General features: G+C 42.1%; 1 protein-coding gene across 1 annotated transcript in view; it reads right to left on the bottom strand.

Moving 5' to 3' along the window:
- The window catches only part of SLC25A36 (solute carrier family 25 member 36), a 28231-nt gene extending 16756 nt beyond the window's left edge, over nucleotides 1-11475 (bottom strand). Inside the window, exons 1-2 of the mRNA XM_009904800.2 lie at nucleotides 11320-11475; nucleotides 1769-1939 (exon numbers count right to left, since the gene is read on the bottom strand). Of these exons, the coding sequence (XP_009903102.1) occupies nucleotides 1769-1939; nucleotides 11320-11360 (212 nt within the window). The 5' untranslated portion in view covers nucleotides 11361-11475. The remainder of the gene's footprint in view (nucleotides 1-1768; nucleotides 1940-11319) is intronic.
- Between the last annotated feature and the right edge of the window lie 10499 nt (nucleotides 11476-21974).

Below are 21974 nucleotides of genomic sequence, written 5' to 3'. Positions count from 1 at the left end.
AGGAACCTCAGTGTCTTAGGAGAAACTTGGGAGTAAAGTGGAGCAGGTCTGTGTCTTCTGGATCTACAGTGCTCCTAGACTTGACAGAGCAACAAAGGGTTAATGAGGTTGCAGCAGGCAGGATTGTAGTGGTGGTAGTTACTGAAACTGCGGCATTCACAAACACCAGCTGGAGGAGTTCCAGAGTCTACACCAAAACCTCAAGAAACTTTTCACATTAAAGAGCATGTCCCAGTTTACTGAAAGCAGTAAATAGCAAATCCATGGTTGAAAGGGCAGCACAAATGCTCCATACAGTCTCAGCTGACCTGCTTTCTGTCACATGGGGCAACCCGCACTGGGAAGCTAGTCAGATTTCCATTATCAAGACCTCAGGTTAAAGTCAGCAAGGTTAAGAGAGCCATCTGCAATATGATACACACCACAGATGCTTAAGAATAATGGAATATGCTTTTCTTGCCAGAGCATGCAGTGACTGTACCACTTCTCTGACTCCTGATACAGATGCCTTTGAAGTCACCTCAGTTGACACTTCGGACACAGAAGTGATTCCACAGCAGTCAGTTAACTGAAATTCTGACATCATTTGCCTGCTTCACTGTTTTTATGATGTATGTTGTGAGCCTTAGAACAGTACACCAAATTTGATATGAGGGGAGACAAGCAAACCCTGGCACCCATGAGTCATAACCTATCAAGTAACAGTGAAGGCATTAGAGTGACAGGGATTCAATTTGACTGCCCCACTGAAGCACATGTTCCTTAACCAAGAATAATTGTCCTGTGCCTGCATATTTGTATTGTCACAGTTCACTGCCATGTTATTTGAGATTTTTTTTTATCTCCTGTACTTCAAGAACTTGAAACTCCAAAAAGATACTTGGTATCTCAGATGCTTGATACTGACATGGAAAAAACATGAACATCTACACACAGAACAAGACAAGCAGAAGATACATATTCTTGTATCACAGATAGCCAACAAAACAAACAAGATGCATCAATAAAGCCTAGCATGTACTACTTCTACCTCAGTCTCAATTTGCTTCTTTGGAATGACATGTTACTTCAGCTTTTAGGGTTGGATTTAAGGCTTCTAGCAGAGTGGCATATAAAACCAGTATCTGCTCATCCTGCTTTTCAGAGGTTTCTAAACAGAAGAGAAATTGATAGGCATACTTTCAGTGAAGAAGCCAAATGGTTCAACTTTTACCCACAGAAGTCAATATGCTAAGTAATTTAAAAGGTGCTCTCCTAACCCCTAAAGGTTCCTCCTTCCTACATAACTGTTCCCATCAGACATTTACACATAAAAAAAGCTCTGAATCAGAACTTTCATGATAAGAACTATATTCTGTTCAAGGAGCTATTTGGATACAACCTCCATTTAAGCAAATCCTGTCCTCTAAACATTTAAGTCTAAATCCTACACTGCAATTGTCAGAAAGCTTTTTACACATTGCTTCTCATTAATAATTGGGGATCAAAGATGGCTGGTCTGAGTTCTCACATGCAAGAAGCAGTAGCAGGTCCTTTCTAGAAGCAAGCTACCCTCATTGCCAAACACTGCAGGTACCTCCCCAGAACTGGCAAGCTTGGGTACCTCAGAGAAGTGAACCCTGCCTGTGGCCTGGTCTAGCAGCTTAACCGTACAACTTTCCTGCCGGCTACTGGACATCAGACCTAAGAGTCTGCAATTTTCATGTGGATTTGCACAACATAGCTCTGTTCCCTCCCCCAAAATGCCCCACACCCTAGAGCAACTCACTTCAAACAATGAAGAGGTCCAGGAGAAACTCTGGTTACTCGATTGACACTAGCACCATTCACAGTGTTGAGATGGACTTCAGAGATGTAAAGAGTCACAGAAGAGGACTGCAAACGGGTTTTCACAACTTCCAGCGGACATGTCAGAATTGCACCAACTGTACCTCCACATCTACAACGAGAAATAGGATCATTATATTCTTAGCTGCAAAGAAACAAAAGGTACATTCACGTATAATTAACATTACACTCAAACTGCAGAAGGTGAAGAACCACCACAACATGCATGACAATGCTGCAGTTATTTGCCCTCTATGGCAAGCAAACTGTTAAATCAGTTTGACCCCACAATTTGGAATGAAAATTTAAACAGACAAAAATAAAGCTTCCCAAAGGAATGAAGGAGCACAGTCTTCAGGACATGCCGTTCAAATGAGTTCTGGAAAGTAGCTCAGTCAACATATTTAACTTCTTATGGTAAAATTTAACTTGTTTGGTGCACTCTTGACCACAAACAAGGTGCCACAAATTAAGGGTATAAAATATTTATGCACTATGCATGCAATGCTACATGGAAAACCTGTGGTATGGCAACATAATAAAATTAAAATACTATGAAGGCATCTTGAGAAATCCATTTGTATTTTGGGCATTGCACCATGAAAGCAGCAACTCTGAGTGTTTCCTGAGCTCTGCCCATTACACCAAGACAGACTAGATACTGCAGGGTAGAACCTGGAAGACAAAAGAGCTTGAAGTAACTAAGCAGGTGAAAACTGGCAGGTTTTGCTTCAGTCTGCTACTCATTGCCATGAGCAAGCCAAGCCATGTGTGACTTGTGCCAACAGAGGAGTACTCTTGTTCTGCTAGAGCAGAACACTCAAAAACATATTACCTTGTAGCAGCTCTACTCACAGCGTTGTTCTGATGCTTGTCCATAACCAATTTAGGAATATCTACATTCCTACCTGTTTAACTACAATCACATACAGCCTCTATGGGAGAAAACTGATTCCAAAGACAACCCCCAATTCCATGAGGAAACCATTAGCAAAAAGTGCTTTCTTTGAAGCTTTTCTGAGACCAGTCTTAACCTCACCAGTTAGCTTTCCTAAAACTACAACCACACACTCTTTAAAAAGCAACAAAACCCCCACATAACCAGAGCAGCTCAGGTTTAAATTAAGGTGTTAATTACTGGCAATAACTCATTCTGAAATCCACTTATAAAAAAGTAATTCTTACTAAATTTGCAGGGTCCAGCATTCGCTAAAACCATAACAACTTCTCATAAGCAGTTAACTAGAGCTGTTCTTTGATTCTGATAGGGGAGTTTCCAGCTATTTTGTTATGATGCAAGAGGCTCAAGCCACCCCAAACCTTTTAAAAGCTAAAAGACTTGGTCAACAGTATTTTTTAAATAAAGGTTTCCACAATAAAAAGCAGAGTTCAGCACAAATTAGAAGCAGTAGCCAAGACTCAAGACCTCCTATAAACCTTCAGAGGAAGGTAGCTTTCAATGTGTTGATTCCTCTCTTGCAGAGAATGACAAATAATGACAGTTCTTCACACAGCACTGCATCTTAAACTGATCAGTATTAACTGACCTGATGATACCAAACAGCTGCAAAGCTGGATGTTTGGCCATGTTCACTTGATGTTCCACTTCGACCTAGTGACCTAGAGATAGCATTACTAAGCCTGAAGGCATCTTGTCCTACTCCTAATTCTAACATTAGACTGAAGTCTATGCTCTCCCAAGTTTTAATTAAGGAAAGACCAAGTTCCTTCATCAGGTTGGAAAAAGGTATTCTCACAGAAGGTGGGAAGATAGCCTCCCAGTGCATGCAGTAACAGACTGGCATGGCTTTTAAAGTAACATATCAAAAACACCTCTGTACAAGCAATTGACTTGCTTGCTCCTCTAACAGTAATCTAAAAATAGACTTTTAAAAAGAGTTGCAGGGAGAGACAGACTAGATGTGCTAATATTTATTTCTGGAAGCAGCAGGAGACTGTGTCATGTTCAGGTTCACGACAGGAGAACCACAGGCAGACTAGCCCTCAAAACCATCTGACAAAGTTTTGGAAGCTGAACATCTTCATGGAAGACAGTAAGTTACTGTGTTCCTTGCAGTTCAGTAGCAGACTGCTGATAATGGGCCTGTCCAATGTAGGAAGCTGAATTTTGAGTTGCTGCCCCTGTCTTTGATCTAGTCAAGGCCACCCACTTCAGACTTCTCTGCATTCAGTTTTCCACAGATTACATGAGGACTTGTTTTGAAGCAACAAGAGAAAGCATGTGGTATGGTTTATATTAATGAGATAATTATCATGGAAGGTTGGGGAGAAAGAAGGAAAAAACTTGGCCTGCATTCTTCACAAGGACTTAGAATTTGGAGCCTTTAACACTACTGGCTCCACAGCTACCTTGCACTGAAAAAATTTTCCAAAGTTGAAGATTAACAGTGACCTGGAGCTGGTATCCTGCATGCTCCCCTGCAGCATATCCACATCACCACAAGAGACGCTTGACTGCCACAGCACTGCTGTGAGACAGCCACTGGGGACAGGTTACAGATACCCCATTTAGCAGTGGATTACTAAGGAAGTGGGCAGACATAACAGCTACTCAAAGCTTGTTCTTTAAGTCTGCCCACAGCAAGTAATGTTCAGTGATAACCGTCTGATCTAATAGCAGCCAGCACTATTTCTAACAGCACCACAAGGAAGCTGCAGACCAACTGTCTCCCTCTGAGAACTGGGCATGCTTTACCTGCACCACATTCTCCCATTCATGCTAATTCAAATAATCAGTCTTGGTAGTTTTTTCTGTTTTGTTGGGCAGTTTGTTTGGGGATGTTTGATTTTTCTTTTAACAGGAATATTTGGGATATCTTCCACTAGCAGTTGATAGTGTGGGTTAAAATTCTCCTGTCCCCCATCTTCAAGACCTTAAATCGCTACTTACAAATTAATATAGCAGCACTTCTATAGTGCCATGTGGTTCCATACCACTTAAGGCTTCACAAAATCCCCAACTTGTACTTCTATAAAAATGTAATACTTCACTCTTCCAGACCCCAAAAAGCCTCATGAAATAGAGAAAGCATAGAGAACTGAAGAATCAAAGGAAAAAGGCCCCTAACACTGAGGAACCAGACCTTGCTCACTAGTCACAAGCTCTGAGTCTGAACTGAACCATTAAGTCAAAGCATAATCTAGGAGCTACACTGATTTATCTGGTTCACTTGACCTTCAAGATAAACACTGAAAGGCTTGACAGAAATCTGTTTGAGAAACTGTCAGTAAACACAGCTTGTAGGTAAACGAAGAGACAACCAACTATGCACCCTGTACAAATAAGCAACTCCGACCCTAGAATCAGTGAAAGTATATTTTACTTGGAAATAGATTTACAGCCTTGCTTATTTAACACACTAGTAGAAAAACTGAGACAGCAACTTCTTTGTGCTTCAAGTCGTGGCAGGCCCTTAACAGCCAGTCACCAGCTCCAGCTTAGCAGAAGTGTTCTATAAATTGCCAGCAGACTGTGGCCACCACTCCTGCTACCATCCCCACTGGCTCAACTTAAGGGGAGTTCTTTTAGTTTGTGGTTTAACAAATTAGGGAATAGCAGTTTGGAAAAAAACCATTGAATAGTTAGAAAAGATTTAGATTTCTCCTCAAAAAACACAGGTGGGATTTTGGAAGCTACTTCCACTGGCTCATCTCACCTATCCTAAACTTGACATTTACCTCTAGTCAATGATTAATCCAGCCTTTCAGCTTCACCAAGTGAGTGCAAGAAGAATTTGCAGAGCTGACTTACAGAAACACCAGATCATGAAAGGGTGTGAAAAGGCACTTGTAGGCCCCATATAAATTTAATGGGAAGAGCAAACATCAGTAGGTAAATCTACAAATACAAGTATAGAGGTAAAATAGGAAGATTAAAACCCCACTACCATCACAGTCAAGATAATTAGATCTGTATTTCAATGCATGAAATAGAGACCTTCAGTGAAACAGACATCTGCTTATCATGTGGACTGCATGACTGCGACAAAACTTTAGACAGTAAAACTAAGAACAGTTGTCTCTATTTGACATTTGTTAGAAGAATTCAGGAATATGGCAATGTTGCCCTAAATTACAGCTTATTCCAGAAAGCAACCATACAAAAAAAAAGGCACAAAAACCCCAAAGCAACAAAACCACATTTAGTTTGATCCCTAACGTGCATTTAGAAGTCCATAACATCACCTGATTAACAAACCTGGCACTATATGGTCTTTCAAGTCTGCTAACAATTTAACACAAAATGCACTGAAACCTGTTTTCCCCAGATAAACCTGTATGATTTGTGAGACATAGCAAGGAAAACTTAATCCTGTGAAGCATTCAAATCCTAAGTTTTATTTCCAGAGATGGCCACACAATAAAATCTTTTATTACAGCAGGTTGAGGGGATTTGCCCAGAGACCACTGCCTTTGCCCAAAGCAGTGAAGTATATCCTGCTGTTACTTTACATCCCTACAAATAAAAACAGATTACTTCAGTATAGATGAGGGTCTCAACTTCAGCCATTGCAGGTGCTCCAAAGCAGATTAATATTCTAAATGTCAGTGTCATCTGACCCAGAATTGAAACACTGCAAGACTGTATTCCTTCAGATAATTATGAGGTTTATGCAAAAAGATGAGGCTGTGTAACACTAGTCTCAGATTCACCTTTCACAGTATTTGTAAACAGCCTCAGACACTCAAAGATAACCCTGACCCTCTTATCTTGGGTCTACATTCATGTTCTACCATCTGTTTCTCTTTCCTGTATGAAAACAAAAATTCCATGCAAATACTGGCTGCCAAGAGAACTGAGCTCAAGACTCCGTCCAAAGTAATAAACCCCAAGCCACTGGTAAGCAGAGCTCCTTATCTTTTCACCCCTTACTGCAAATTTAGGTCCCAAACCTATCAGCAATTTCATAGTGCTGTCTTACAACACATGAGCAACTCACATCAACAGATACAACTGCAAATTTGTATATTAAGTTTACAGTACCCCTCTTTAGATAGGATATTGTAAGAGTTTTAGAAAGGACAACTTTCAGAAACACCAAGAATTTCCCAGTAATCCTGAGACTGTAGGGCTTTCCTTTTACTATACTGCTGAACTTGTATATTACACACCTTCCTTTCTCTTTAGCACTAATACAATGACTAGGAGCAGTAGCAGCCAGAAACTTTTAACCACTTAATTCACCAAGTGTTTCTTTGCTCAAAGTGTAAGCTAAGCTAATATCCTTAAGCTAAAAATACTTATCAGATATTTCTAGTTAATGGCATAAAAATATAATTCACCTGTGCTGACAGAAACCTGCAAGTAAACACAAGAAAAACAGCAGTGTAAACAAGCATCACTAGCTTCCATTATCCAAAACAAACATCAACCTGCACAGCGTAGCTTCTGTTATGAACCTGGGTAAATTAATATTTACAACTACATTAGTACTGACAGCAACTGGCATGCACTTGGAAACCTCATGGAGCAAACCCCAAGCTAATCAGTGTGTTAAAGAAATGCTGCCTTATTCTCCACAGAAGGGTATCTGAACAAAACCTAAGGTTTGGACAGGAAGGTACTAGCCGTCTCCTGTGTCTTACAACAGGAAGAACTTGTTCTGAAAGGCTGACACTGTTAGGAGATGAACGTGATCTAGGGTAGAGACAAATCTAAGACCTTGGCGATTTAGTTATAGCTCAAGCAGCTGTTTTCTGAAAGGAAGTAACAAGTTCCAATCATCACACTACCTGCTACATTAACTAGGGTCTTCCTAAATCAGAAAAACACAAGCATTTTTTCACCTTTAATTCCTGTATTTTGACACTCTGACCTTTCTGAAGAATTCAAATATTTATCTCAAATACATTTCCTGAGTCTATTTCAGTCACTGCAGGGATTTGCTAAGAACTTACCAGAAAGAGTAATTTAAACTACAGACCAGTTTGAGATGGTTCTATAATTACAACAAATAAACCAAGGCCCCCTCCTTGTACTTCCTCATGCAGTGAATTAGAAAAAGCCGGCTTCTGTCAAAAAAACACCAAGAGTACAGAAATACTTGATAAGCAAACCTGAAACTGTCCAGTCCCAGACTCAAAAGCAGCTGTTGCACCTTCTACCCACCCTCCTTTTGCTGTGGAAACAAAGCACAAGCAAGTTTCCACACCCCGATGGAAGTTTCTGAGGTTGAGAATTAGTGCCATAGGCTTTCCAAAAATGAAGAATAAATCATGAAAATACCTGAATTTTCATTCAATTGCAAGCAGGTACATCCAAAACATACTGGTCTTCCCTATAACGCAAAGTATTGTGTCAGCAATGCAGCAGAGTACCTCAGGGAAAAGGTTTCACCTGAAGCACAGTTTTGTGTCACAAGCCAACACTACAGGCAACCAGGTGGTTCCTGCATCCACAAGCACAAGACACTACTGACAGCAAATGGAGCTGTGTTAACTAGTTGGCTTGCAGAAACAGAAGCTGAGAAATACATCCTATTTTGTCATGATGCCCCTACACAAATGATTTCAAATGTCTCAACATGAAACAATTCCACAGAGGATACTGATCCAATCAGGTATGCTCCTTGTATGCACTCTTCAGCATAGAGAGCACAATCGCAGTTTTGAATATAGCCTAGAAAACTGCCCTTAAGTGGTTTTTTTGGGGACAACGAAGCTACTGCATGGAACCAATTGCTTACAAATTACATCAGTTAAGGAATGTGTTCTCAAAAGTTAGTAACCTTTTATACTGAAAGAGAAATTCTTTATTTCTCTACCTTACTTCATGTAAGTACGACATTTTCTCATGCTACGTGTTTTTCACTTTTAAACGCATTTGCTGTTTATTTTACCTATAGAACTTCTGAGAATATCCTATTTTAAGAAGTCAAGAAGGTCCAGGAATTACATGGGGGAGGTGGTAGCATGTAAACAAAGCAGTACTTTGTTAATGTACTGGCTAATACATGAGTCAATTCAGCAAAACCATTTAGACAAGCTTTCTTCTTTTCCCCTTTATTTTTCACTTCCATCATAGCGTTAGAAAGCACATTAAAACCATTTCTGAGTGAGTACTGGATTCTCTCTTTTTAAACTTACAAGTTAGTATTTCTATCACAAAGTGTCACAGATACAATTAATACACAGTTATAAAACAGAGCTGGGATTTTTTTTAAATTGAAACTGCTTGAGTAAAAGTTAGTTTACAACAGAACAAGTAGCAATTTCTGAGTAATTTCCTCATCCAGTGGCCAGCACTGCTGAAAGGCTCTATTAGACCTGTTTGGAAGGGATAAGGACTCAGAGATAAGAGAAAGAGGAATAAGGGGGGAAATTATTAGAAATACAGAACTAAATTTTTAATGGCCCAGAAGTACTGGAGTGTGAAAGCAGGCAAAGCAAGCTAGGCAGCTACAGAAAAATCCCAGGACAGCCCCACCTACATTGCTAAAAGAGCAGTGTCATCAGTTAGTTTCACTACAGAAAGCAGGAACTGAAGGCTGAACTCAGGCATTTTAAAAAAAAAAAAAAAGGCAGCAGATAAGAGATATCACGTTGTTCCCACACCAGTGAAACACACAAGAAAACAAAGTTTTCTCCCTTTCTCTTCAAGTTTCACTTGAAGACTAAAGATCATTCAGGTGATTTGTAGTCCACTGGGCTCACAAAGGAATCACGAGATGGTCCTGAATAACTTTTCCACTGCTAAATGTAACCAAACACACACAGTTCACTTTGAACCAAGGTTACACGAAGCATGTGGCTGGCACACGAGGAAATAATAATCAACCCTTTCCTCACAGAATAACCCTTGACCCAGATGACCAGACTTCTCTGCAACAAGTTGAGCTAGGCAATCTTCATCCACTCTTGTTTCAGTTTTATAAACCTAGCACTATCATTACACACAACTCTGCCTATGAAGTTAAAGTGATAAAATAAGGTAGTCCTCCTTTCTGGTGCTTTTCTAATGTTTGCAAAGATGTGAATTCTGAGAAGTACACACTGTCACATCTTGTGCCTCCTGCTGTATATAACTCCTCTTCCTCTTAAGGAGAGCAACAGAAATCAAGGGGGTGAAAAAGCACCAATAAAAATACTAAATCACATGTGCAATAGCACAAATATGCAAAGCATACTCAAGTGTATCAAAATCACACACACCTGGTCCAAGTAAGTGCTACACTCTTCTTCCACATCAAATACCTCTGTCTAGAATAAATGAGCACATAGAAAGTCAAGCTTCAAGCCTTCTCCTGGGATGCAAAGTATGTTCTTAGTCTGTTGCTTCTCCCACTTCACACAGCCATCCTCACTACTCAAATACTTTTCTACTGTTACTCCAAACAGGAAGCCCAGCTTTCTCTTTTAAAGTAGGTGCTCTTTTACGCCTGGAGGAACCACAGGCTGTGTAATCCAGACATGCTGCACATTACTCAGCTTAAGATCAAGACAGACTAACAACTGTGAAGGTACAATAATTACCTCAAATTTATCACAGCTACCCGGGCCACATCTTTACATTTAGCAATAGCCTTGCACTTATGGGTGAAAAGTTGTACGATCATGTGAAGCCCCACACCATAGTACTGAAATGCCTTCAAGCAATACGGCGGCCCTTTGAGACTGCAGCTCTCAGCCTGAGCAAAGAGGCATATCTGGGCAGCCTCTCTGATGAAGCAGAGGGGTTCGTGCACAGAGGGCTCAGCATGTTTCTTCACGAAAATATCAGACAGGGACAACCTCCTAGAAGGGCCTGCAGAAATAATACACTCTTTATAAAGGCAACCCTTACCCCCTCTTCCCCCAAAGGCCCGCGTACCGCCCGCACGCTGCCTGTGACAAAACGCAGCATCCGGGGCCGGCAGGCACTGCGGTGCGCCCTGCCTGCTAGCGAGGCTCAGGGCCGCCTGCCCGGGCACGGCTGGGCCCACACGAGCGCAACCGGTCCCCCTACAGGCCCGGAAGGGCCTCCGGGCACCGGACGGGAAGCGGCATACCAGGAGCGTCTTAGCATAAGCTGCTACCCCTCGGAGACCCCTGCTCTTCTACCCCACTGCCCCTCAGAGGCACAGCAGCGCCTCGCGGTGCTCCAGGGGCGCGCGTTCAGTTCTCCCACCCTGGAAGCATCCCTACGCTACCACCGGACAGCCTCTCCCGACTGCAGCAGAGCTCCCCTACTGGACCAGGCCGCGACGGGCGGGTCCGATGGTGAGGCAAGATCCACGCAGCACTAGGAACACAAGATGGGAAAACTCCTCAAGAGCCATTTCCAGGGTTACAGCGACAAGGGCGGGGAACAGCTGCAGGACTGCACCCACCGTACGGCTTCCAGCGCCAAGGAAAAAGAAGGGCAGCAGAGATAGCAAAGTCAGGGCGGGGGAACTGAGAAGTGGGCGGGCGGCCATCCTGACAGCCTCTGCAGTAAGGCTGAGGCCAGTACCATGTCCACCGCTCCCCTCGCCAGGCAGCAGCTTCACCTACCCGCCAGCAAAGAGATGCACCAAGGTGTCTCTCTGGCTCATCCTCGTCGCCTGCAACCGGGCGGGAGGAAGCAGTGCCGGGCGCTTCCGCCCCGCGCTCAGCCGGGCCGCTCCTTGCCGGGCTCTGCATAAATACGCACCGCGGACGCGCGGCTTCCTGCAGCGAGGGGCGGGGTAGGGGCGGGACTCCGCCTCCTGCCCGAAGCCTCTGCGGCAAGGTCCTGGTGTGGAATCCCTCGTGAGTGTGTAATGAGCCCCCGCCTCGCGTAAACAGAGCCCGCTATTGGCTACGGGGTGTGGCGTCTGCAGCGGCTCCGCCTTATAAGCGAGACGGCGCCGCCTTCTTGCTGTGGGGTTCTGAGGGGCTGGTGGTTGAAACTAAGAGCGCCTAGATCTGAGTTTTCCTGGGTGTTTTTGGTGCTTTTATGGTTGATTTATTTGTTTTTCTCTCCTGTTTCCTAGAGTGTTTTCTGTCTAGTTCTGTTAGGCTGACAGTGACTTGCTGTTCCCCTTGGCTGTGTGTCAGGCCTCAAGAAAGATCACCAGTAGCAGCATTAGAAAATATCTTTGTCAATACCTAAAGGGTTGTGTGGTGGGTTGACTGTTACCTTACTCTCCTATGTGTGTTATCTATCCAACAGGATTTTTTAGGTCTCATTGCTTTTTTTTCCCCCCTTTTATTTTTTCCTCCTTTTTACACCTAATAGTAATTTATTTATGCTCTACAACTTTCTTTTCAAGATTTCTGGAAAACTTAATAGGTGCAGCTTGAAACAACCACAGGTGGATGTCAGAAAGGTGAAGCCAGGCTATTCTCAGTAGTATCTAACACAAGGGCAAGGGGCAATGGGCACAAACTGGAATGCAGAAGATTCCACATTAACTGTTTTGCCCTAATAAAGCTATTTCTAGAGTGTTTGATCACTTTTGACCTCCCCAGTTCACAAGAGGCAGGGAACTCTTGGAAGGAGTCCAGCAGAGGACTATGAAAATGATGACAGATCTGGAGTATCCCCTTAAAAAGAAAGGCTGAGACATCTAGGCCTCTTTAGCCTGGGGAAGAGAAGATGGAGAGGATTTTCTCAATGCTTATCAGTATCTAAAGGACAAAGGTCAAGAGGATGGGTATAGACTTTTCAGTGGTGCCCAGGAATAAGACAAGGCATAACTGGCACAAACTGGAAATCAGGAGATTCAGTTTGAACATGAGAGGAAATTTCTGTTCTGTGAGGATGCTGGAGCCCTGGAACAGGTTGTCCAGAGAGGTTCTGGAGTCATCCTCTTTGGAGAGATTCCAAACCAGCCTGGACATTGTGATCCTGGGCAACCTGCACATGTTCCCATAAATTCTAAAGCTTCTGCTTTATTCTGTCTCTGTATAGGTGAAGTCCCAGTCTGGGAGCTAACAACCTCTGGCATTTAAAGCTACACTGTAATGCTGTGTACAATGTACAGTGTGACAAATGAAAAAAATGTCACATCATGATCTTTATGCTTGGTGGTTGAATAGTAAGAATATGTAGAGCTATTATAACAGTTTATGTAAATTATTAGATGTTTTGTAATAAACAACCCCCCCCCCCCCCCCCCCCCCCCCCCCATCTTTTAATGTGGAACTTAGATATGGCATGGAAACACTTAGAAGGCCTGACCTGAAATATTTTAATTTTTTATTAGAAGTCTGGAGCACTCTGATTCAAAATGATTTTGCAGCATTTCTTGAGAGCTGTCTTTAACACTACTTTTTCTTCTGTTCTCTGGCTAGGCTACTTATGGAATGTTTGATGGATATGCATTCTTACATTGTATTTCTCCTTTCGTACATCAGGGAGAGGTAAGTGTGGAGAGGAAATACCATGTGGGACCACATTTGAGAACCCAGAACATAAATAAAAGCATTCAAAATGTGTGAGGTCCTATTTTCAAAAGATCTTATTCATCTGTGTCTTTGTAAGCTTCTGGGGTTTTTCCCATAACTTCATTGCAAAACCTGAGTAACTCTTCTGCTGAACCCTCTGTTGTTTCTACCTCTTGATTCTTTACAAATAGTAATGCCAACATAAACGTTCCCTTGGATTTTGGATTCACTTTTCCTGTCTGATTGGTGTAACTAAGGTGTGAAATGGGAGTCAACAAAGTTGCAGTGAGGAGAATAATGTGTGACACAAATTAAACTCTCGTTTCCATGTTTTCTAGCTCTGAATTCCTTAGGATACTATTCTCCATAGCACGCACTGCACTTTCCCTCTTGCAATTTTTCAACAGAAAACAGCCTTTCTTAAACTTCATCAATGCCTTCTAGTGGTAAAAAGAGCAACAGAAAAACTTTCCTACTTTCCTGATACCTTTTTTTACAGCTGCTCTTTTATGGCAGCATTAAGGTGGGATAACATTTTTGCCATGCCGTAGAATTTCTGCTGCTAATGATCAATTACATTTCTAAAAACTGCATTTGTCTTTCTATTCACAACTGCTGTGTTGGAGTCTTGTTCTTATATGCTTAAAATGGTACTCTATTTTTCTAATATTTATATGATCACAAAGAGACATTTAAAACAGAGGAAAGGAGATTGCAACTTGTCTGCGTCCATCCTGCCACTGCACTCCCAGAAACTGGATCTCTGTGGTAGGACCTTTCACCTTGTCTCTCTTGATGGCAAAACCTGCATTCAGAAGAATGTCCATGATTTTGTTACCTTTCTCGAAGACTTCCTCAGCAGTTTTACCCCAGACGATGATATCATCGATGAACTGGATGTGTTCTGGAGCACCACCTTCCTCCAGAGCATCATGGATTACTGCATGACAGATGCTGGAGCTGTGGATCCAGCCCATTGGCAGTCTGTTGAAAGTGTACTGGATTCCTCTCCAGGTGAAAGCAAACTGAGGCCTGCATTCCTCTGCTATGGGAATAGAGAAGAAGGCATTAGCAATGTCTATGGTAGCATACCATTTGGCCTCTTTGGATTCCAGCTCATACTGGAGTTCCATCATGTCTGGTACTGCTGCACTCATAGGCGGAGTTACTTCATTCAGGGCTCGGTAGTCCACTGTCAGACGCCAGTCTCCATTCGGCTTTCGCACAGGCCACACTGGACTGTTGAAAGGTGAATGAGTTTTGCTGATGACTTTCTGACTCTCCAGCTGACGAATCAGATTCTGAATGGGCAACAAAGAGTCACGGTTGGTTCTGTATTGTCTGTGATGCACAGTCCGAGAAGCAACCGGCAACTTAATGTCCTGAATCTTTTGTCCCCATAATCCTGCTGTCACTCTCCTAAGGACCTCTTTAAGCTGAAAAGCGCCACTGCCAGCTGCTGTCTTAGCTGCATCTCCATCCTGTGATGATCTCAATAACTCAGCTATATCTCTAAGACAAATCTTCTCCTCATCTTCAGCAGGCACTTTCCTAGCAGAGGTTCCCTCACCAGGATCAGTCTGTCTAGTAGAGGTTCCCTCACCAGGATCGGTCTCCTGCTCTTCTCCTCCATTAGCTCCACTGGCTCCTGGATCAGCTTTGGCCTTTCCACCTCTGGTCTTTAAGACTGCTACTTGTTTAACTGGAGCTGTGTTTGAATTTACAGCCATCCTGATAGAAGCTGACAGGTCCTGATCTAAATCAGCCGCCGTGGGGGCCCCTTCCGGTCCTGTCATGGCGGACGGAAATGACCTTGCCTCACTACCGGTCGCCATCTTGGGAATGGGAGCCGCCCCTGGCTGCTTGCCAAAGTCATAGAGTGGAGCATTTAAGGCTGCTTTGCCAATAGGTTTTGCTATTTTTCTAACTGACGCAGCCCCTTCCTCATCACTCGAGGACTCTGGGGCAGATTTAGAGGAACGCCTACGCTTCCTAGATTTTTGCTTAATCACAAAGCATGGTCGAGAAACCTTTTTCTCTATATATAGAGCCCACAGCAGACACACAATAATTATCAGCAACAGCAGGATTACACCTGTCAAATAAATCACCTTAAGATCCCAGCCAGCACTTAAAGTTACTCTTTGACCTCCTGAAGTGTTAAACTCCCTTATCTCGATCGGCAAAGTAGAAGACGTTCTATTGCCGTAATTAGTGAGCCGAAAAAAACCCAAACAGTGTTTATACAACAGCTGGATCCTATGCATAAACCACAAATAGATTTTACGCATTAAATATTTACCTATCTGGTCTAACATCAACCCGATGCAGTACCGGTAGACCAACATGCCACAGACCGAGAAGAATAAACGTTCTAAAACCCAGAGCACCTTCATTTCGTTTCTCCGGCTGAGACAAGCAATAAATCAACTTAATTACTTAATTGCCCGGCCCCACGTTGGTGAGCCAATAAAAAAGAGTGTGGTGGTTTGAAAGGAAAGGCTCTGCTTTCCCTCCCCCACTGAGAAAGAAACCACGGCTAAACCCAGTCGGAGAAATGAGATTATATTTTACAAGGAAACAGATTCTATGTAACACAACAAATACAGGTATTTTACAGTATATACAGGAATATACAGCCAATGAACTCAACCAGAAACCAGACCCCCCACAGAGGGGGCTTCCCCCTGTGCCCCCTTCAACCCCCTACCTCCCTTCTCCCCCAAAGGAGGTAGAAGAAGAGACGAGGACAGTTAACAGGGCAGGAAAGGAAGAAAGGCCTTGCACAGGAGTTAGTATCTTATCTTAGTTGGCCAGAATCCCAGAAGCAGATCCAGCCGAAAGGGACAGCGAAGGAAGGAAGACTGAGAGAAAGTTCCCAGCTCCCCCGGGTCCAATCTGACCTCCCACAATCCTTGGCCAATGAAATTCGTTTAGAATACCAAAATATTTTACAAACATTTAGCCGGTGTGCCCCTTCCTTAAAGGCACAGCGTCAAACGGCCACACAACTCCAAGTTTGACACACATATTTAGTGTAGTCATGGCTTTGTTTATTTTTCAACAGTCTTTAAACAAGCATTTGCTGTATTTTGCCAGTGCCAAGGCTAACGCTCATAAAACAATACAAAACAATTCCTCTGTGAAATAATATTTGTCCTCAGCAACTTAGTTTAAACTATTTAACATTCTTAGACGCTCTGTTGATCTAAGTGATATATTATTCCCCTTCCTGGCCAAGCTTACAGAAATGTGTTTTCTGCTTTCAAGAAATGTAAAAACAAGGTTTCTTCAGCTGGGAATTTTGATTCTGAACCATGTTAATCCATGTCTTCGTCCTTTTCTGAAAGTCTCCTGCTGTGGGATAAAATTATTTGTTGATATCATGGTAAAATGGATGCCTGTATTACATGTTCATGGGGGAGAGAGGGAAATTTATATCCCCAGCAGACACTAAAAGTAGATAAGATCCTTCAGTCTGACAGATTGCTCAAGTTGGTGTGAATGTGAAAACCCAAAAAACAAACCCCCTTTCATGGTGGTGAAAGGAGAACTGAGGTTGAAGAACAGAAAACAGTGACACAGAGGTCACCTCAGGCTCTGGCTCAGGGACTGTCTCATGAATAAAGTGTGCTATGTGTGGTCTGCATTGCTGGTGATAGTTGGAGGCAGAGGCCAGCTAAAATTTCAGGTGCTTTGAAGAAAAATAAGTTATCAACTTGCCATCCCTGAGATGCTGAGTAGGAAGATGGAAGAAACCGGCTTCTCTTGACCAGGTCAATCTATGGAAGTTGCTCAAAACATGGTAAGAGCCACAGTTATGCTGTCTTCGAATGACCATACTATCCCCAGTGCTCTGTTTTTCTCCAGTCATCATGAAAAGCTAAAGAAAGTGTCTTAAGGCATTCCATTTAAATGAAGTTATTTAGGAATTGTATAGAAGTAACTTAAAAACACTCAGAATGTAAGCCTAAGAAGTTAAGCTTTTAATCACTTCCTTTAGTCTTCATTGTACTTTGACATCATATAGAAGAATGAATGAATGTGTGGTAAAGGTATCTGATACTGCAGGTTCAGCTGCAGCTCAGATGAAGCCTTGTTACAAGTACACCAAGTGAGGTAAAGCCCAAGGACATGGCAGCAGCAAAGTGTGAGTGGGCTGTTACTGTAAGAGGGAAAACAGGGAGCAACTCTCACAAGGAGGTCGCAAATGAAGCTTTAAAATACAGCTTCTGTGCTTTGGAAAACAAGTGAAAAGAGTGGTGGCTAAGGTTTCCTGTTTTAACATTCTTGTGTGTGTTCTGTGAAGTGCATTTTTCAAAGTCATTTGATGCAGCATTTGAGAATGGATAAAGTTTAGCTTTTTAAACAGCATTAAAGTACATCTGTCTGACAAATAAGATTTGACCTTGGGTTTATTAATGACACTGAGAAATTGAGCTGCTTCATTACTGCTAATGAAGAACTGGCAGAAGGGTTAAATTTAGATATAAAGTAAGCCTCTAGGAAGAAACTCAATGGGTCTCATTAGTATGTGGAATATGAGATCAAGAGTTTGGATTTTTGTGGGGGGTTTTGTGTTTGTTTGTTTGTTTGTTTAATTTTAATGCCATTTTCCTGATGTTTTGTCTTGTTTGTTTCCATAAAGTGTTCAAAATGGAGGGAGATGATGGTTGTGCTTTCACATCCTATGTTCTTTTTGTCTCTGCTTATGTGTTCATGTTTTCAGTGAAGGGAAAGGAACTTCAGGCACATAAAACAAAATCTTAAGATTGTCCTAACTTGTTTCTTGACTTGTGCAACTTAAGCTTGAGTGGTAGATGCCACTAGGTTGTTTTTGTTGCCAGTATTAGTCCTGCTCTTTTTAAATAGTAGAAGTGAATTTGTGTCATGATGTGAAGTACAATTGTTGGATGACCTCTACTCCATCCTAGCAAAAGCTGACCTAACTCTGAGAAAGGAATTTAATTCTGTGGGTTTTATTAATACTCTTCTAGTAATCTGCATGTAAATATATTTTAAACTCCATTTCACAAATATTAGGGCAGAATGAGACAAGTCAGGTGTTTAACCAAAACAATGGGACACATCACTGATGGATTTAGAAATAACCTTTTGACCAAAAATGCCAGCAGAGAGGCTGTGGTAAACAACTTTATACTTTGTGGAGGCTGCCTTTTTCTTGAGAAAAAAACAACTTTTGTTCCTTGAGGACAGATGTATTTCTATGTCCATTGCTTCATAACTTGTTTATCTGAAGTTTGTAGCTGACAGAATCTTTTGGGAAATATCCAGAGGGTAAAGCAGAAGAGGACAAGAAAAAGGGATAATAAGTAGGGAAATAAGAAGAGAGGAACAGCTGATCTCCTTTAAAATGGGAGTGGGGATGTCAAAAGCAAGAAAATGAGGACCGGAAGAGTGACATACGTAAGACTGAGGAAGAAGCAAAGGCAGGATGATGATCTGTAAATAAAAAGTGAAGAGAGGATAGATCACATCAATACCTGGAGGAGCTTTTTAGAGAAGGTATAAACCCTCTGTGTTGAAAAATGTATTTTAGAATTGGGAACGTCCACATACTTAGCAGAGAGACAAGAAAGTATTTAATTCTGTTGGTTTTGGCCCTTGTGAGAGCTGCAGAGAACACTGCCAGACTTAAGCTGTTGATTTTCAAGACAGGTGTATTCAAACTGAATCAGGTATACAGAAAAGCTGTTCATGTTATCTGGAAATTGGATGGCTTATCAGAGAACACTTAAAAGATTTTGTATGTTTGGATTGGGTAAATAAAGGCTAAGACAAGATATGATGGCTGCCCATAAATCTGTCAAAAAACTACAGGGACCAGAAAAGTAAGATGTTACATAAGCTAAAGGTCAATATTAGCAGAGTTACCAGAGGTTGTGAACCTTTCCAGTTTGAGAAAAGAAGTGATGTGTTTTTTCTGCAGCACCCAGAGTCTAGAATGGAATCAGAATCAGTCAGGGTTGGAAGGGACCACAAGGATCATCTAGTTCCAACCCCCCTCACACTAGATCAGGCTGGCCAGCGCCTCATCCATCCTGGTCTTAAACACCTCCGGGGATGGGGCCTCAACCACCTCCCTGGACAACCCATTCCAGGGCTTCACCACTCTCATGGTGAAGAACTTCCTCCTCACTTCCAGCCTGAATCTCCCCACCTCCAGCTTCATTCCATCCCCCCTAGTCCTATCACTACCTGATACCCTGAGAAGTCCCTCCCCAGCCTTCTTGTAGCCCCCCTTCAGACACTGGAACACCACAATAAGGTCACCTCGGAGCCTTCTTTTCTCCAGACTGAACAGCCCCAACTCCTTCAGTCTGTCCTCATAGGAGAGGTGCTCCAGCCCTAATATGTATGTACTTTATGCTCAGATATCTGAGTCTCAGACTCTGAGAGGATGAGTATAGGTTACTGTGTAAAAGTATCCCTCATCTCAAAGATGTTACTCCATCAACCAATTCTGTTGTAGTCAATCTCTAAAGTTTGGGTTTCTGTCCTTGGCTTACTTTGTACGAGATGTGTAAACAGTGTCCTACAGACCAGAAATGAGTTTTCTGTTGTGAACATTTTCATGGATTTGAGGAATTTACTCACTCCTTCATAGAGTGAAGCAGAACCTCTGCAATTTCTCATTAAAAGGCAGAAGGAAGAGCAACTTGTTTAGGCAAGGGGTTTTACACAGCTGGAGTAAGCAAAACAAAGGCACTTAGTAGTAGTGTGGTCAGTAACTGCACCTCACTGTAGTGATTATTTGAAGAGTCTGGGTATAAGTGGAGAGAAGGAATAACAGTGGAGTGAGTTGGTCTGTGTGGCGTACTGGCCCTTAGTGGTTTAATTTAAGCAGCCTGATTTGGACAGTTGAGCAAATTCAGCCCTCTTAGATGTGCATGAGGGCTACGCAAGTCTTTTCAGGCCACTAGCAGTTGTCAAGGGAGTCAGCCACCTTGCTGCTCTTGCTTAATAAATATGGCTTAATAATTAATTTCCATCTGGAGGAAATGTTACTCTTCCTGTCCTAACTTGGATGAGGAATTTGCTGAATCAGATGTACCTTCAGGAGCTAAGCTTCATTATTGCTAATGAACCAATTAAGGAAGTATTGCAAGGGGGCTTTGCTTTTTCCGAGAGATAATGCATTTGAAGTTTTGGTACATGGCTGCACCGTGTAGCTTTTGTTTCCTGGGCTGTACCCTGGATATTATGCATATGACACTAGTTGATTCTAGAGGTGTTGGTCAACAGCTGGTTGAAGATGAGCCAGTGTATGCCCAGGTGGCCAAGAAGGCCAGTGATGCCCTGGCCTGTATCAGGAATAAAGTGGCCAGCAGAACTAGGCAAATGATTGACCCTAGTACTCTGTACTGGTGAGACTGCACCTCAAACAGTAGATTCGGTTTTGGGCCCCTCACTACAAGAAAAACATTGAAGTGCTGTTGAAGGGCCAGAGAAGGGCAATATAAAGCTGTTAAAGGAGTTAAAGAATGAGTCTTATGAAGACTGGCTGGGTAACTGGGGTTGTTCAGCCTGAAGAGAAGGAGATTTGGGGGAGACCTTTTCTCTTTAACTGTGTGAAAGGAGGTTGTGGTGAGGTGGGGAGTCTGTCTCTTCTCTGACATAACAAACAATAGGACAAGAGGAAATAGTCTCAAGTTGTGCCAGAGGAGATTTAGGTTGGATATTAGGAAAAACTGCTTTGCCAGAAGCCCTGGAACAGGCTGCCTAAAGAAGTAGTGGAGTCACCATTTCTGAAGGTATTTAAAGCTGTGTAGATGTGGTGCCGAGTGGCATGGTTTAGCAGCTGATTTGGTACGGTTTGGTTAATGGTAGGACTTGATGATCTTAAAGGTCTTTTCTAGCCTAAACCATTCTGTGTTTCTATGACACACAGCTCGGTTGGAGAGTCAATGATGAAATGTAGCAACCACAAATAAATAAAACATATTAGCTGCTGATACTAATGGAGGATATTGAGCATTGTTAATAGGGTTTCTTTTTATCCTTGTGCAGCAACTCTTGCATCAGTTTTTATTTTCAATTTATGAAGTCTTCATTATCTTCTATAAGCTATGGAAATGGCTTGTCATAGTCCAGAGTCTTCTGACCCTCTCTTAATTTGTTTGGTTGTTTTTAAATGGTGGTAGGTTATCAGATTGCAGTTTCTTTTCTGCCATTGAAAAACCTGTGGCAGCAGTACCTTTGCCTAGAAAAGGCACTTAGAAGAAATGTAGAGAACCTACCTACAGTGAAAGTGATGCCCGTATGAAAGATGTTTAATAGCAATTAAAAGAGTAAAAAGTAGATTTGATGTTTAAAAGTTCCCATTTAAAAGGAAAATTACATGTTGAGCTGTTTTATTCAAGACTGAATTTGGAGTTAGGGTGTTAGTAACTGTGGTAGGAAGAACAATATTTAATTTGTACTTATGACATAAAATGATGAAGAAATTTCATTCTTTGTCTTGATTTAATGATAAAACATGTATCTAATGGGATATCATTCTCCCCATAAATAAAAGAGAAATTCTATATAACCCAGTGAGACTGGTGACCTCCATTTCAAACCCCCTACTTTTAATCATACTACAAAATTTTCCATCTCTCTTTTTGAAAGAATCTTTTCAGTTTTCATCTCAAAGACAGGAATGTCTGGCTAAGAATATACTCTTTATTCTTTCCCACAATGTTCCTCCAGTTACAGTTTAATCTTATATTAGGTTTAGTTTGCCATGTGAGCAAAGCAGCAATATCTTGTTCACAAAGCCCAATCTGTATGTG

The sequence above is a fragment of the Dryobates pubescens genome, chromosome 13 (assembly GCF_014839835.1).
Source record: "Dryobates pubescens isolate bDryPub1 chromosome 13, bDryPub1.pri, whole genome shotgun sequence".
Classification (NCBI taxonomy): domain Eukaryota; kingdom Metazoa; phylum Chordata; class Aves; order Piciformes; family Picidae; genus Dryobates; species Dryobates pubescens.
This window is presented reverse-complemented; position numbering and strand designations above follow the sequence as displayed.